The 16357-nt window shown below is 36.0% G+C and overlaps 3 protein-coding genes across 3 annotated transcripts in view; 1 reads left to right on the top strand and 2 right to left on the bottom strand.

The window, feature by feature from the left end:
* XI-I (myosin) overlaps nt 1–5552 on the top strand; it is a 28633-nt gene extending 23081 nt beyond the window's left edge. Inside the window, exons 29-39 of the mRNA XM_059598683.2 lie at nt 78–248; nt 472–624; nt 1786–1965; nt 2859–2996; nt 3863–3933; nt 4030–4129; nt 4216–4272; nt 4358–4414; nt 4522–4602; nt 4685–4767; nt 4967–5552. Of these exons, the coding sequence (XP_059454666.2) occupies nt 78–248; nt 472–624; nt 1786–1965; nt 2859–2996; nt 3863–3933; nt 4030–4129; nt 4216–4272; nt 4358–4414; nt 4522–4602; nt 4685–4767; nt 4967–5090 (1215 nt within the window). The 3' untranslated portion in view covers nt 5091–5552. The remainder of the gene's footprint in view (nt 1–77; nt 249–471; nt 625–1785; nt 1966–2858; nt 2997–3862; nt 3934–4029; nt 4130–4215; nt 4273–4357; nt 4415–4521; nt 4603–4684; nt 4768–4966) is intronic.
* A 525-nt stretch (nt 5553–6077) lies between these two features.
* LOC132184400 (hybrid signal transduction histidine kinase M-like protein) lies at nt 6078–7669 on the bottom strand. The gene is made up of 2 exons (XM_059598027.2): nt 7331–7669; nt 6078–6695 (listed from the first exon to the last, which is right to left on the bottom strand). The coding sequence occupies exons 1-2, from the start codon at nt 7570–7572 to the stop codon at nt 6236–6238; spliced, it is 702 nt and encodes a 233-aa protein (XP_059454010.1). The 5' UTR covers nt 7573–7669; the 3' UTR covers nt 6078–6235.
* A 4980-nt stretch (nt 7670–12649) lies between these two features.
* On the bottom strand, nt 12650–15408 carry GH9A4 (glycosyl hydrolase 9A4). Its single transcript, XM_059598672.2, has 8 exons — nt 15140–15408; nt 14817–15029; nt 14519–14719; nt 14312–14389; nt 13827–13976; nt 13612–13720; nt 13350–13513; nt 12650–13219 (listed from the first exon to the last, which is right to left on the bottom strand). The coding sequence occupies exons 1-8, from the start codon at nt 15353–15355 to the stop codon at nt 12893–12895; spliced, it is 1458 nt and encodes a 485-aa protein (XP_059454655.1). The 5' UTR covers nt 15356–15408; the 3' UTR covers nt 12650–12892.
* Between the last annotated feature and the right edge of the window lie 949 nt (nt 15409–16357).

Raw genomic sequence — 16357 nt, 5'->3', positions numbered from 1 at the left:
ATATAGCATGCCTAAGTCACTGGCATTTTAATTTTATGTGTCACTAATGGAGGTTGAGATGTATATTTGATGTACAGGAGAATTATGAATTCCTCTCGAGGTGTATTAAAGAAGATTTGGGGTTTAAAGATGGTAAACCCCTGGCAGCATGCATCATTTATAAATGTCTTCTTCAATGGCATGCCTTTGAGTCTGAACGAACAGAAATCTTCGACTTCATAATAGAGGGAGTTAATGATGTTCTCAAGGTATTCACTTGCTTCAATTGTCATTTTTTAAATGGATATCACCAATTCGTGATTGATGTTAATATGTTTTATATTGCATTGTGGCTTTGCCCATTTTATATTCCTTCACTCACTTGGGTTTTTATAATTATTTTAGAATTTTATAGATCCTGAATCATGATTAGAGTTCATCTCGCCTACTTGCTTCTAAAAAATTGTGAACTTTGGTATCAAATTGTTTCAGGTTGGGGATGAAAATGTTACTTTTCCATATTGGCTGTCCAATGCCTCAGCACTTCTATGCCTCCTGCAGAGAAATTTAAGATCCAATGGTTTTCTGACTACCACTACTCAGCGCTCTGCTGGGTCTTCTGGGTTAATTAGCAGGGTTGGGCAAGTGAGTTTACATTGAGAAACATTAACTTATTGTATATTTTGAATATGTTTGCAATTTTTATTTTTTTATAAATAGAATGAATAACAAGTAGATATCATTGTTTCTTTTATTTGATCATTATCTTCTGGGAAACATCATACTATTTTTAAATTCACAATTCTTGGGATTAAGCATTTTCAGTGGATGTGGAGTGGGTAATTAGTGGGAGGGTTAAAGGAGATGGATTGCTGTTCTGTGTTTCACTATTGTAATTACATTTCCACATAATTTGTGCCATCTCAGTACTAAGAATAATCTAGACTATCTTATGTTAAGTTTTACTCTGCTGGTCTGTTCCCCCCCGCCCCCAAGCACGCCCCCAACCAACAATTAAAAAAAAAAGGAAAGGGAGGAGGATCTTGCTTTACATTGTAAAGTTTTTTTACAAATTTAAGATATTTGGTGATCTTATCCATCTAATCTCAATAAAATTATTGGGTTTGTTTGATAAGGCTTTTTAGAAGGTGCCTTCTACTTTTTGGGTTAGAAAAGTGTTCTGATGCGACATAAAAGATGAAAGGTAGTTTTGAGTGTTTTAATATTTTAAGTTTGAAGCTATTTTGTTAATGTTGCTTTTTAGCAAAAAAGCAAAAGCTTCCCCTAAAAAGCATTTGACAATGAGGCCATTCTTTTCTCCTCTTCCTTTTTTTATTTTTTTGTAGATTACAAATTTACTCACATATATGACATTTTTCTAATTTCTTTCTGTTAGAATTTGTACATTCCTGTCTAGTATTTTGAAAAGTAAGTAGAGAGGTGGCTGGGTTAAAACTTCAGATTTTTATGCTACATCATTGTGTACATGTCATGCTGGTTTATTAAGTAATGCAAAACCTTGGCCTTTCTAACCTTTCTAACATTGATGTGTTCTGTAAAACCTCATACATGTGGCATGCTTTGTTAGTCTTACATTTTTTATTGTATAATTGGTAAAGTGGAAGTTTTCTATAATTAGTTTAGTAAGTGATGCACTTTTAATGGTGCACTGACACAAGTTTTGTCTCTTATTGACTTGAGTAGTTCTTGCCTGTGCGGTTCAGCTATTTAATATCTCCTTACTTTTATACATGGTGAATGACTTCTGTATGAGATTCAGCTGATTTGGTTTGTTTCCCTTCTCAGGGACTGAAATCTCCTTTCAAATATATTGGAGGATTCGAAGATGGTCTTTCTCATGTAGAAGCAAGATATCCAGCTATTCTATTCAAGCAACAGTTAACTGCTTGTGTAGAGAAGATTTTTGGTTTGATTCGTGACAATTTGAAGAAAGAATTATCTCCGCTATTGAGCTTGTGCATTCAGGTGATTGTTCTCATTTAGTTAGATGTGATATACCAAAATCTATCAGTCATATGTAAACTATGATGAATTTCTTTTTAATTATATTTTATTCTCCCCTTTCTTGTTTTAGATGTTAATGCATAATCTGAGTGACAGTTTCAATGCACATGGAAAAATGTGCATTGAAACTGCGAATTAATTATGGAAATCACCCTAAAAGGAGAAGAAGATAATGGTCCGAAATTCCATCCCTTGTACATTGGTGTTCTTATTTAGTGGTGTTATTTGATACAGTTGAATAGCTTATGTAACTAAATTTTCTATTAAATGATGTATATAGAAAGCACCCTAAAAGGAGATAAAGCCTAGGCATAACTTTTAATTTGTCATCCTGATGGCCTTGATACACATTGCACCAACTCTAAGGTTTTACTTGACATGTGTTACATAGTTGCTTGTCTAATAACTGTTTTCATTGATCACTGTTCTACATATGCTCTCTTCGCTAGTTTCACTATACATGCGCTTAGTGAATTAGTATTTTGTCTCTGTGTTGATTAATTGAATTGTTTTTAGAGGCTTATGTTCTTTGAAAGCTACAAAATGCAGGTTTTTTTTAATAAATTTTATCAATGCCTCTATGTATTACTGGATTGTTTTGTTTTGCAGAGGTGATTTATTTATCTAAAGAAACAGGGATAGACATCTGCAGGAATGTGTTTTTTAATTGTGAGGAAATTTGATGGAAAAATCTTCTCATCAACATATGAAGCTTAGTGTCTTCAAGGCTTAACTTTTAACATTATATGATTGATCTTACTTGGCTTCGCTTTTTTGGTTATGATTATGAGAATCCATCTGCTCTTTGCAAGTCACTAGTTACATTTTATATGTTTTTTGTGATTATTTGCAAGGCTCCCAAAGCTGCAAGAGTACATGCTGGAAAATCATCTAGATCACCTGGAAGTGTTCCTCAGCAATTGCCTAGTAGCCAGTGGGACAATATCATCAAATTTTTGGATTCACTTATGAGTCGATTACGTGGTAATCAAGTATGTGGAATGCAACGTTGCCTTCCTTTATCAGCATTGTGTTTAATGTTTGGTCTATTCTTTATTGTTTGTATTTGTCCAAACCATTTGCAAAACAGTTAGAGAACATCTGGGAGCATAATTTGTTGTTGTACATTTTGGTCTGTTCTTCATTATATCTATTCATTTTCCAGAATATATATATATTTTTTTGATAAGTAATTCATTTTCCAGAATATGTTCTGGCGCAACAGTTAAGTTCAAAGAACTAGTACCAATGATTTACAAAGCATATGTGATTGGATATAGTTATTATATCTTTAGACGAGATGTTTTATGGTGTAGTATGTAAATGGTGAGACATAATAGTGCAGTTTGTTACAGCCTATGAAGCATGGACATCAACCTTGGACATGGGTATGGTACAACACAGACATGCTGAGACAAGAAAACTTAGAAAATATTAGGAGAGCACACAGTGCAGACTGGGCAATGAAGGGTTATATATCTCAACAAATCCATAGCCATACTACATGTGGACATAAAGTCGAGATTGATGCATATATCTCTCATGTAGCCTCATCTCACATTACCTGTACTACATGTCACTTATTATAATTTAGGATCTGGCTGATATATTTAGATATTTCTTTTGTTTTAAATGACGGTGTTAGAATGGTAGTAATAAACATATGGCAGTATGCCTACTGCATGTTGGAGTAGTGTTTGGAAGTGTCAAATTATATTAACATTTTAAATTGTTTAACACACGTTTAGGTGTGCAAGAGGTCCTAAGACACGGTTACTTTATAAAGTCATATTAGTACTCCATTTAAGAACTTCATTCATTTTATCAATTTTTTCTGACATAAAAATTGCTCCTCCAGGTACCCTCCTTTTTCATCCGTAAGTTAATCACCCAAGTTTTTTCATTCATCAATATCTCACTTTTCAACAGGTAATTATTATTTCTAGTTTTCTATGTAATGCCATTAAACGATTAATTAGTTTTGTGTACTGAGTTGGTTTTCTTTTGGTGCGTTTGGGGGGGTAGTCTTCTACTGCGACGTGAATGTTGCACATTTTCCAATGGGGAATATGTGAAATCTGGTCTAGCAGAACTGGAGAAGTGGATAGTCGGTGCACAAGAGGAGGTAAATAGAATCTTCACTCAGCATATTAATTGTTACAGTGGTTGAATTTTATGATTTCAGTTCCTGAATCTTTTGCTAAACTGTAGTATGCAGGAACATCTTGGCATGAGCTAAATTATATTAGGCAAGCTGTTGGGTTTCTGGTATAAGCCATGACTGTTTTTGTTGACATTTTTAGAGTTTTCACCTGTAGTGTCTATACTGAAATGAATTACTGCAATTATTTAGGTAATACATCAGAAGAGGAAAAAATCTTTGGATGAGATAAGACAGGATCTTTGTCCGGTAACATCTCACATATTACTCATCTAAGTTTTTATAATCCTTTTTATTGACTTGAAAACCATTTGGGATTACAAATCCAAGTTATTAATATTGTGATCATCGGGCAGGCATTAACTGTTAGGCAAATCTACCGAATAAGTACTATGTACTGGGATGACAAATATGGTACTCAGAGTGTGTCCAATGAGGCAAGTTGCATTTTCAGTTCTAGTTCAGTAAATTTGTGTAATATGTTATCCCATATGGTTCTAAATCTTATTGGGGTTGCAGGTGGTTGCTCAAATGAGGGAGATCTTGAACAAGGACAATCAGAATTTGACCTCCAATTCCTTCTTGTTGGATGATGATCTGAGGTAATCTTCTTGTCGTCTCAATCATACGGGTAGTTGTCGTAAAACATAATAATCGACAAGAATAAATCAATAAGATGAATTCCTTGCTTTTGTCAAACTTTTAATTAATCTTAGTCTAATGTTTGTCAAAATTTTCACTCACTTTTTTTGTGTCCTTGTCTTTTTATACTTGCGTCTTAAATTTTCCTTCTCATTGCAGCATTCCTTTCTCTACCGAAGACATTGATATTGCAATTCCTGCTATTGATCCTTCGGATATCGAACTTCCAAATTTCCTGTCTGAGTATCCTTGTGCACAATTTCTTGGCCAGCATCAAAAGTAAATATTCTCCATTAGCTTCAAAGTTGCCAGAATTCATTTTAGCCTGATATGGCGTTTATCCCAGGCTTTAGGAATTTGCTTAACACGTAGGAGTCAGAGGGTTTCTCCTTATGTGAAGTAGATAGTCATAGGAAATGCTGAATTATTTTCCACAAAAGTAGTTCTTGGGGATTGATTAGCATGTTTCCCCTACACTACCGGTTGGTTTAGGCAGCAATACGTGGTTGCGTGGAATAGGTCACTATAATATTTGCTTGAAAGGCTGCTTCTTTTTTTATGAAGCATATCCTTTTAAGTTTTGTATATGTTTTACCCTTGGATTTTATGTTTGTATTCTAGTACAATTCCTTAGTTTTCTCTTATTTGTATATTAATTCGAGAAAAAAAAAAAATCAAATTGATTTATTGTTGTAAATATTCACTATATTCCACCAAGTATGGGCATTCATTTTCATTTCATTTATATCCCTCGCATTTTGATACTTTTAAGCATCACTGTAGTTAGCATATTCCACTACACCCCCCCCCCCCCCCCCCCCCCCCCCCCCCCAAATTTAGTGTATGAAGTTGACTGGACTTCTATTGTAATTACCGTTATGAGGTGAAGTGAACCAACATTTCTAGATGGATGGGGTAGGGTATTAGTACATCTGCCACATAATATAAATGTGATAGTTTTTCCCCTGAAAAAAGGAAGTGTTAAATGAATGGATCGTAAATTGTAAGATTTTACTACTTGTGTCCTTCCAAAAGAGGATATTAAAAGTAGAGAGAGAATGGAATTTCCCCGATGACCTTTTGTCGTATCCCACAAATGCATTTTGGCCGGAGTCATTACCGGATTCTGCCGACATTTACCTTAAAATGGTGATTTTGTGTGGCGTAATCGTTTTTTCCATTTGTTGGGTTGCACAAATAACTTCATCTGTCAAACCCTAAGAAGCTGCGATTGTGGTAGATTAAAGGCAATGTAAAAAGTTAATTACTCTACAAAAGGTTTCTTTAAACGTGTGAGTTTGAACATTCTTTGCCGTGTAAAATTACTCAAAAGAAGGAGAAGGAACAGCAGACGCAATTGTCCATCATGTGTCTTCTTCTAAAGAGACATTAGATGTATGACTTTCACATTGCCTTCCAACAAGGAAATTATTTTGGTAAGCCTGGTTCTGTCAACAATTCATAAGTAGTGCACGCACCAGTAGTTGCAAGAGTGCCACATTGTTGTAAATCGGCCGACGAGAACGACGGCCAAACCGACATATTCCGTCTCGCCGATCTACCTCGTGGGTGTGGTGGCGGAAGATGCGGCGGAGACCGTGAACTCGAATCCTCACTTGAGCTACTGATGCCGTCGGAGCTGCTCATGGTAACTGCAAAAGCCAATGTGCTTCGACTGGAGCTTAGTGGTCTCTTTGCTATCCCTCCCATATGACTTTTCAAATTTTGGCTCTTGTCCCACACATGATTGAAGGCAAGCAGGTTTCTCCGTTTCCTGGTGTAGGCGTTTTCCGGCTTCCCGACGTCTTTAATGGAGGAAGAAGAGGACGCCTCTGCTAGACTTGTGAAGGACTTCGATTTCCCACTATAGAAATTTGATATGCCTCTTCTGCAACCATAATATCAACTCATCATCAGAACACTAACATAAAAACAGCAAGATAGGTTCCATTTCTCATCTACTTGGGTCAAAAATATCCACAATTTGGTACCAACATCTCTTCTTCATGCTGATAGATTACAAGTTTTGTAATTGAGTTGAAATAATAAAACCCACTTGAATTTCGCAAAAACACAAAGCAATGACATGAGTTTGAGCAGATGCTAACAGCATTAAACCCTAATTTTTGTTTGCCAACTACATTTGCTACAGCACATAATATACCCTAATACAAATCCCTTAGGCTTTTTAGGTTTGTGGGTGGATGTTGGTGTAGGCCTCCAAATCAAATTAATTCTTTGTGTTCTTTCCTTATCCCAACATGTCCTATTTTCTTTTTTTCTTTCTATTTTTGTACATTTTATTATACCATATTTATTTTACAATTAACAGGATCACCCATTTATGGGTTTTTTTTTTTCAACCTTTTAATTTTGGAAACTGCCCAATATTTGTTTATTTCATAGAAACATATAATGAATATATGCATGCATATAAGGAAAAGTTATAAGAATCTTAGTTAGATGATCTCGCCCGTTCTTTCACAAAAGAAAAAAAGAAAAAAAAGAAAAAGAAAATAAAACCTGATGGGCAGAACCTCCTCCAACGCTTCCATCATATCCAAAGGCCCTCTATACGAACTCTGCGCCTCGTTTTCGCCGAAATCCTCACCGTCGGAGCCTAGATCGCTGTTCGTCCCGATCGACGACGACGAACTGCAGGCGTTCAAATCGTCGCCGTCCACCTCCTTCGTGACCAACACGCCGGCGCACGACTTGCCGCCTCCTGGCAATCCGGCCGGCTTACTATCCAACTCAATCGACATCCTTTTAGTATTCTTCTTCAAAATTTTCCGTGGAAGAAGAAGAAGGAAACGGAGAAGAAGAAAAGGAAGGAGTGGGCGAGGTGGCTTTAAATTACTTATTACCACCACACACACACAATATATTTGTAGTATTAATTAATTAATTAGTAGGTAATAATAATAATAGTGGGGGAATTAATTAATTAATTAATTAGTATTAGTAAAGGTGTTGTAGGATAAAAAGAAAAAAAATAATTGTTTAATATTTTTCTCATTTATTAGTCTTTTCGTGGCTATCCGGCCTTATCCTTATCCCCATGGTCCCCACCCCATCCATTTCTCAAATATAATAATGAGCTCTTATCACCCAATTCACCCCACACGCTTCTCACCATGCATCTCATCTCATCATCTTTGCACCTACTCCTCCTTTCATAATACCATTTTCTTTTCTATTTTTTTTTTTTTAAAAAAAAAAAAAATTGAAGAAAATTTATTTTGTTATATTTCTAATTGAATATTCTTAATTTTGAATAACGTGGTAATATATATATATATATATATATATATATATATATGTTAAATTTGAAACACAAAAAGTTAAAATGAAATGACACAATTCAGGTGGTCGACTACCTTAACATTACATGAAAGTGACTATAGTGGTCGGTAGAGCCAAAAAAAACTATTATGAATAAGAATTCGGAGCCAAAAACATTTACTGCTAAAGGCCAGTCCCTCCTCCCTCCATCACTGACAACAACAATTCCGATGACGTTTTTGGGACCGTTAGAATTATTCTTCTTTATAGGATAATAGTCATTTTCATTGAAAAGTGCTATTTTAAAGAATAATGTGTAATTAAACGAAATAATAATTATTTCAGAGTCTATTTCGTGTACCAATTATGTCTTTAATTTTTTTTTTCCTTTAATGGGTATTTATCTTACGTGCTTCTTATTTTCTTATTTTTGCTGAAAAATCCATATTTATGTGCATTTTTAAATGAGAAATTTATTTATGGATTTCTTATTTGCCAAGACATGGAGAACCTAATTAAGCATTATCGGTAGTGTCCGAATTCACGTGCCACAGACCAAGAACGTAAACAATGCGCCAGGACACCTTTCCACCTGTTAAGTAACGGACGATGTGTGGTGGAGACACGTGGAATCATCTGGACGGTTGGAGGCAATATTTTCTTCTTATTTGTTGGGTTGGGTAACGTGCATTGACGCACAAGCACGACAGCACAACTCCTGTCGCTTTTATGTTTTGGTGAGACTTATCCAAAAATGGGACCCACACGTGACCCGTGACTCACCTGGCCTGCCTCGTCTCCACTCATCTTTTGCCGTTGTGGATAAGTGTGAGTTTGGTAGTATATACTTTTTTAACTCTCTAAAGCATTCATGAAGTGCAACAACATATATAGTTTTCCTTTACCACCATCCACTCCAAACAATAATTTACAATAACAATTCGATTTGGTTTGTTAATCACTCTTAGATGATAAGTTTTTGTTTTTTGTTTGTTTGAAAATGTATTATAAATGATATGATATAAAAGTATTTTAATTGTATGCCAACATTAGATAAAAAATTCTTAATTATTATTTTTTTTTAAAAGGCAAAAAAGTGCTAAATTAAGTAAAAAAAAAAAAATAGGCCTAATATCCAAAATAGGCCAAAAATACTTAATTTTTTAAAGACTCGGTTATCGGTCAGGATAATTGGCTACTAATTGGTAATTGATAGTTATTACATAACTTGATAATTGGTAGCCGATTTTTAAAATTGACCAACCGGCCAATTACCCTAGTTCCAGTTAGCAGTTTTAACCAATAACCGCTAACCGAAACCAGGTTTATACCCCTAGCTTTGATGCCGTTTTCATATTGTTGTCCTTAATTAAGAGATGTTGGAAAGTTAAGCAAGAGGTGATTATTTTACTAGGTTTTGTAAATCAAGGAAGTTAATGTTGTTTGGTGTTTGCAAGTAGCTAGGTCAGTGATTTGTTTTTGTTTGTCTTACAACTGACTTTTGTAGATCTATGAAATTGGTAGGAATTGAAAAGTTTAATGGTCATTAACTTATTATAATTGGTCGTGGCTAGAGTCCTTGTTTGGTTGCTTGATCTTGTATTTTGCAATGAATTTCATAGACCCTAGGGCTTGAATTTGTGTTATTTAGTTTGGACGGTTAACATGATGGATAATCATAAATTATTCGTTTGCTGAGGGAGGATAAGCATGGATTCTGCCCCTATGAACTTGTGGTTAGATAGCGGAAACTGCCTTTTGCTAGGGTGGCGGGCTAGGGTTGAAACCCGCCCTTGGGGCCATGCTCAACCCTAACCTCTCCCCACATAGAGAAGGGGGACCACCCTTCAATTGTAATAAGATGCACAAACACGTGCTAATTTCCACAATCACATAGATGTATGTGCATGCATAGAGGAGGACGGTCAGGACGACCAAGATTCATATGCCGATATTTATATCTATGGATGAGGTTATTCATTGCCTCTTTGTTATGATAGACTATTATGTTTAGTCTATCTTTTGCTATGTACTTGCTTTATTTACTATGTATCTATTTCCTTTTGTTATGTATTTGCTTTCCTTGTATTGTATAATAATTTGGTTATATTTGCTAATGTGCCGCTTGTGGGGCATGTGGGGCGCGCGCGCACACACATATATATACATATTGCTTTGTGTATTTGAAATGTAGGATAATCATAAATTATTTGTTTGCTGAGGGAGGATAAGCATGAATTTTGCCCCTATGAACGGGTGGTTAGATAGTGGAAACTGCCTTTTGCTAGGGTGGCGGGCTAGGGTTGAAACCTGCCCTTGGGGTCGTGCTCAACCCTAGCCTCTCCTCACATAGAGAAGGGGGACCACCCTTCAATTGTAATAAGATGCACAAACACGTGCTAATTTCCATAATCACATAGATGTATGTGCATGCATAGATAGAAGAGGAAGGTCAGGACGACCAAGATTCATATGCCGATATTTATATCTATGGATGAGGTTATTCATTGCCTTTTTGTTATGATAGACTATTATGTTTAGTCTATTTTTTGCTATGTACTTGCTTTATTTACTTTGTATCTGTTTTCTTTTGTTATGTATTTGCTAACGTGCCGCTCACGCGCGCGCGCGCGCACACACACACACACACACACACACACACACACACACACACACACACACACACATATATATATATATATATATATATATATATATATATATATATATATATATATATATATTGCTTTGTGTATTTGAAATGTAAGCACGTAATGTTTGTATGTATTTAATTAGAGTTTATACAACAGCTTTGAAGTGTTATATGATGTTTACTTTTTAAAAGAAAAAATATTTCGTTGAGGAATTTAGTAGTGCCACGTGCGAAATTAGATATTTTCACTTATGATTTTGTTTTAAAAGCCAAGACGCCACACGATGTATGCTTGAAATTGAAGCATTGGCGATAAAAGTTAAGGTTATTACTTGGGAAGTGAAACCCTCAAAGAAAAACCTCTCCTCTCTCACTCTAGGGTTTTCAAAGGTTAGGGACGACTAGAATGAAGGTTATGGATGAAAGAATGAATATATAGTCATCTCATGCACAACCCAAATGATAGAAAAGTTTGATTTTATTTGCATGTAGCTGCCCATTGAGCGTTCATTCCTTCAGTCGAACATTTGTCGCTTTTAGGATTTTTATTGAATATCGATGCTAACATCGAACATTTGATACTCGAAGAACTCTTAAATTTTTTAAAGCCTTTTATATCTTTTGTGAAACACATAAGCACATGTGTAATTGTGTTTATATTTTTAGAGAAATTTCACATTTAAGAACTTTTAAAATGTTTTAAACAAGAAAATTTTCGAGAGTTGTAAATTGATAATTATTTTAAAATAATTCCCTTGTAATTATGTGGGGTTCACTCCATATAGGAGTTGTTAAATTGCAATTTGGAACTAGAGTTTTAATTTTGGCAAATTGTCTCTATCTACCTTGCATTTGCCAAAAAAAATTCCACTACATATTCGGGTAAATGTGGTTATACTTATATCGGGATCCTACAATAATTAAGAAAGGTAAAAATGTTTATCTAGTACTGTATATTATTACTCCTGATTTACTTAGCGTTAATAACCCTATGTTGAGGAAGGAGCCAAAGCATGATCAATATGAGGGCTAATTAAGTCTTGGTGATTGTTTTTGCCAAAAATAGATTTGGTGGCGTGTGAAGAAAATGTCAGCAGCTTCAATTGGCACTTGGAGGCAGATGAATGGCCGTAAAAACTCCATATCCATGTCATAGTGTAGACCTCAAAACATAAAGTCACAAAGACCCGCGTGAAGAGACTGATCATAAAACGTAGCTTTGATACCGTGTTAAAATATTAAGATAAAATTGAAAATAATAATATAACTAAAAGCGAGAGAGACTGAAGTTTTGGAGTGTATGTTACATTTGTTTATAGGATGTTACAATATTAGTATTTATGGAGGAGAGTCCCTTCAATCAGGATGTGGTGCAAAGTACTATTTTACAGTTTTTAATAGAATTTTATCTTTAATTCAAATCAAACAGTACTCATAAATTTTTTTTTCATTCGTTCTAACCTAACGCCCACCACCAAATCCCTTACCCACCTCTGAGCCCTCAACACTAGAATCTTCAAAACTAACCAAGACGGTCGCTCCAATAATTTTATTAATGAGTATTTTGTGTATGAAATATTTTTTTAAGAGAAGAAAAATTATTTAATGTGAAAAGTTATAATAATTTTTTGTTTTTTAAGCTGAGGTGTCTGCTTTTTTATTGAATGGTGCAAAACACCTAATTTACACCCTGTGCTTATTGAACTTGTTCTCTTTAGTAAAGCAATCCTTAATGATAGTAGATACAGACAAATATAGAAAATAATCTTCGATCTAGAATTTAACATATAACAATTACAAAGAGGTTTTTGTTGTTGGAAGATAGTAATCAAAAAATGACAACAAAGCGTGGACCCAAGTGAAAAAATAACCGATGGTTAAACCATTTAAAGCATGGTTTCTGTTTATACAGGGTAAATATATATATTATATTAATCAATCCAAACCTGCAATAATCAAGTTAATTTTGAGGGCTATTAATTCTTCCTTAGACACCGATGGCGATGGATCCTTTGGTGAGATGCAAGACTAATTAATCCACCTAATACCTACAGACATAAAGCTCGTAAAAACTTTGAAATTGATGTATTTTTTTGGCACACAAATCTTCATGAATCTCCACATGCAATCGCATAAAACGACAGCGTTTAGGCGTTGTGCGACGCAAGCTTCGCTAGGGGGCCGACCGCGAGCGAATTAATATACGTGCATGGCTCGGTCTTTGAAGAATCCCAGCGCTTGTCGTCGAAGTTGTCGTACCGGTCAGGTCCGCCGACAATGGCGCCGGTGAGCTCGTTAGGATTCGGTCCGTTTTTAGTGAACCAGTTTACGAAGCTCATGGAACAGCTAACGGTTGCTTCCTTTGACAAGACGGGGACAGATGCTCCTCTGTGGTGTGCTTGTTGCGGTGGGGTTTTTCCAAATCCGACCATGTATGATCTTCCTTCTGGGTTGCTCCCCAGCAAGTAATCCATCTGCCATTTTTAACCAGATTAGCATGTAATCAATCAAAAATTTGTCCTTTTATGGGTGTTGGTCCCATCTCTCAGGTGAATTAAATCTAATGATTAATAGATGAAACTAAGTTGTAGGATGTAGAAAAACCTGTTGCTTAGCGAAAGCCATGAGGCGGGCAGAGTCGAATTGTTGGTTTCCACAAGAAACTTTTTGGTTGTGTTTGGCAAGCACATCACTGTAGATGCTAAACAACATGGCTGTTCCCGTAACGTATTGGGTGTTGGCCCCATCTCTCAGGTGAATTAAACCACCTGAAAATTCATATATATATATATATAGTCATTATTTTCATTTTTGCCATGGCGTCCGAGAGAGAGAGAGAGAGAGAAAGGAAGAGAGAAAAGAGTACCTGGAGAGAGGTAAATTTGGTGATAGGGGCTATCAGGAAGGACCGAACATACGAAACTGTCAGCTTGTTTCTTGAAGGTTTCGAAGCTCTTCTCTCCTTCAAAAAGTAGCTGCAAACATTTGACGTACGAGGAGGAGAAAGCAATGAATATATATGTTAGGTGCAAAAGTGCAAGTGCATGCCAAAAGGAGAAAGAGGTGAAGATTTGAAGAGACCTCTGAGAGAAGGATTTGGGCTCCGGCATATTTGAGGTCCCAGCTAAACTCAGCCACAACAGCACTGATGGATTCCTCTTGTATGTACTTCAAATACATTTGGCTCCTCGTCGCAGAGTATAGCCAAGTCGCCGCCCACAACAGCTCATCCTGCATTTTTTCATTTTCACTTAGCCCAACATTATTTCATTAAAATAGCCTAAGTACTCCTAATCAAGGCTTTGTCCTGCAAAACATGCCCACTGCAGCCTTGGGTTCGTTTTGGGTTTGCGATTTCAAAACGTCATATTTTAAAAATGTAATTTTTAAAAACACACAATTCAAACTCTAAACTCGTGTGTTTTTAAAACGCACTCCCAATCCGTATATTTTCTATAATTTGGTTTAAAATCATATTTTTAATCTAATTTTCATGTAAGCATTTGGCAATAGTTATATATATATATATATAGAGAGAGAGAGAGAGAGAGAGAGAGAGTATTTACATTATAGCCTGAGTAGGAGCAATAGAAGGGACATTCTCCGTCAAAACTTCCCCTGTGTGATTTGGCGAATTTAAAAAGCTGAAGAAAAAAAAGAAAAGAGAACCAATTAATAATCTGAATCTTTTCCACCATTCCACATTATAACGCTTTCAAAAAAAAAAAAAAAAAAATCCTAAGAAAATTGAAGGCAGAACCAAATTGAAATACCAATTTGGCTTTGTTGAGGAGACGACGAGAATAGGGATGATCTATGCCTCTAAACACAATGGAAGAAGCAGCCATTGCTGCAGAAGTTTCAGCCGCAATCTCAGTGCCGGGCGTGTTCTCATCAAGCTTCAGGACCGTCCGTGGTGTTTGCATGTTTTCCGGTCGAATCCAGCATTGATGATCTTGCACGGGATCTCCCACCTTCACCATCAACAAACAAACAAACAACCATAACTATTTCATTCGATCAAATACAAAAAAGTAATATGTTGTTGTTTAAGGAAGCGACGACCCTCACCTGCACATATAATCGTTGACGTCGGGAGCTGGCTTTAAGAAAATAGTCTGTGCCCCAACGAATGGCGGAGTGGACATTTTCCAACTCTCCGGCCGCTTGGAGCTCCGTCTTGTAAAACAGAGCAGCCCATGACAGAGTTGTAATGGTGAAGGCCATGGGAAGCCCGTACTTCACATTGTCGCCGGCGTCATAATATCCTCCAACAAGGTCCACCTGCGCCACAAAAACCCAATTCCTAATTAAGCTCGCTCGTGAAAAAACAGAGGAAAAAAAAAATGGACGAAGAAAGGAACAGAGAGAGAGAGAGAGAGAGAGAGAGGCACATTGGCGAGTTTCCCATCTTCAAGAGCGGAGTCCCCTCTCCAAGCAAGCCTGTTAGTTGCGGGGAGCTTCCCTGATCTCTGTGCCTCGAGGAAAACAATGGATTTGGTGAGTGCATCCTTGTAATTAAATTGACCGTTAACGGCGACAAAAAAACCTTCAAACAGAGCAAGCCAAGCAACGGCAATGGCGGCCAATTCTCTTGCACAAGCACCCATGAATCCAAAATCCAAACCCAACACAAAGAGAATGACGGATGAAACAAGTGAGAGAAAGAGAGAAATATACTGTGCAAGGGGAGAATGGAGCTCTAATGGCCTCAAGTTAAAACAAGGAAATAGGCGGTTGGGTATTCTGTTGGCAGGTTTGACTGTTTTTGGAAACAGAAAATATATATAAATAAGAGGGGGCTCTGGCTCTCTCTCTCTCTCTCTCTCTCTCTCTCTCTGTTTTGGGTTTGTGATGGTGGGCTATTTTGATGGACACGAAAAGTGGGGTTGTGGGAGGGGCAAACGTGGGGTTGGATCTCACAATAATAACCATTTTCAGCTGCCCATCTCATCCTTTTCTATACTTAACTTTATGGTGCTCATTCGTCTTTTACAAATATCATTTTTTTTTTTTTTTTTTGTTAATTATAATTACCTTCCTTCAAACTACCGCTCAATTGACAATGTTATCCCTCCACCCAAACTTTCAATTGTAATAATGTCCCCTCTAATTAAACTACAAAAAATTATCAATATTTTCTCCAACGACGAAAATACTCTTAATAAAAAATATAAATATACTAAAAAAAACTAAAACTAAAAACATTGGTGGCCAAATTTTTTAAAATAAAAATAAAAATCGTTTTTAAAATTAAAAATTAATTTTTTTTTCCTGAATTTATAGGGGTATTTTTGTCTTATTGAAAAATTTGTAGATTCATTTTTGTATTTTTGCTAGCTTTGGGAGACTTTGACAATTTTTTGATAATTTGGAGGGAGAATATTGTCCCAATTGAAAGTTTAAGAGAACATTGTTAATTAGATGGTAGTTTGAGAGAAGGAGGCACGTGGACTCTTTCCAATAATAATAATAAAAAAAAGGAATGAGTTTGGTATATACAAAATTAAGGAAGCTACTAAAGCTGTGAGTTATTACTTGGTTTTTTCTAGCAAATCTCCGGCTTACATGGTGCCCCTTGTTCTTCACTTTTCTTTTTGAATTTATATTTG

The sequence above is a fragment of the Corylus avellana genome, chromosome 7 (genome assembly GCF_965113065.1).
Source record: "Corylus avellana chromosome 7, dhCorAvel1.hap1.2, whole genome shotgun sequence".
In the NCBI taxonomy this organism is placed as follows: domain Eukaryota; kingdom Viridiplantae; phylum Streptophyta; class Magnoliopsida; order Fagales; family Betulaceae; genus Corylus; species Corylus avellana.
Note: the sequence above shows the minus strand (reverse complement) of the source record. Positions and strands in the feature narration are given on the sequence as shown.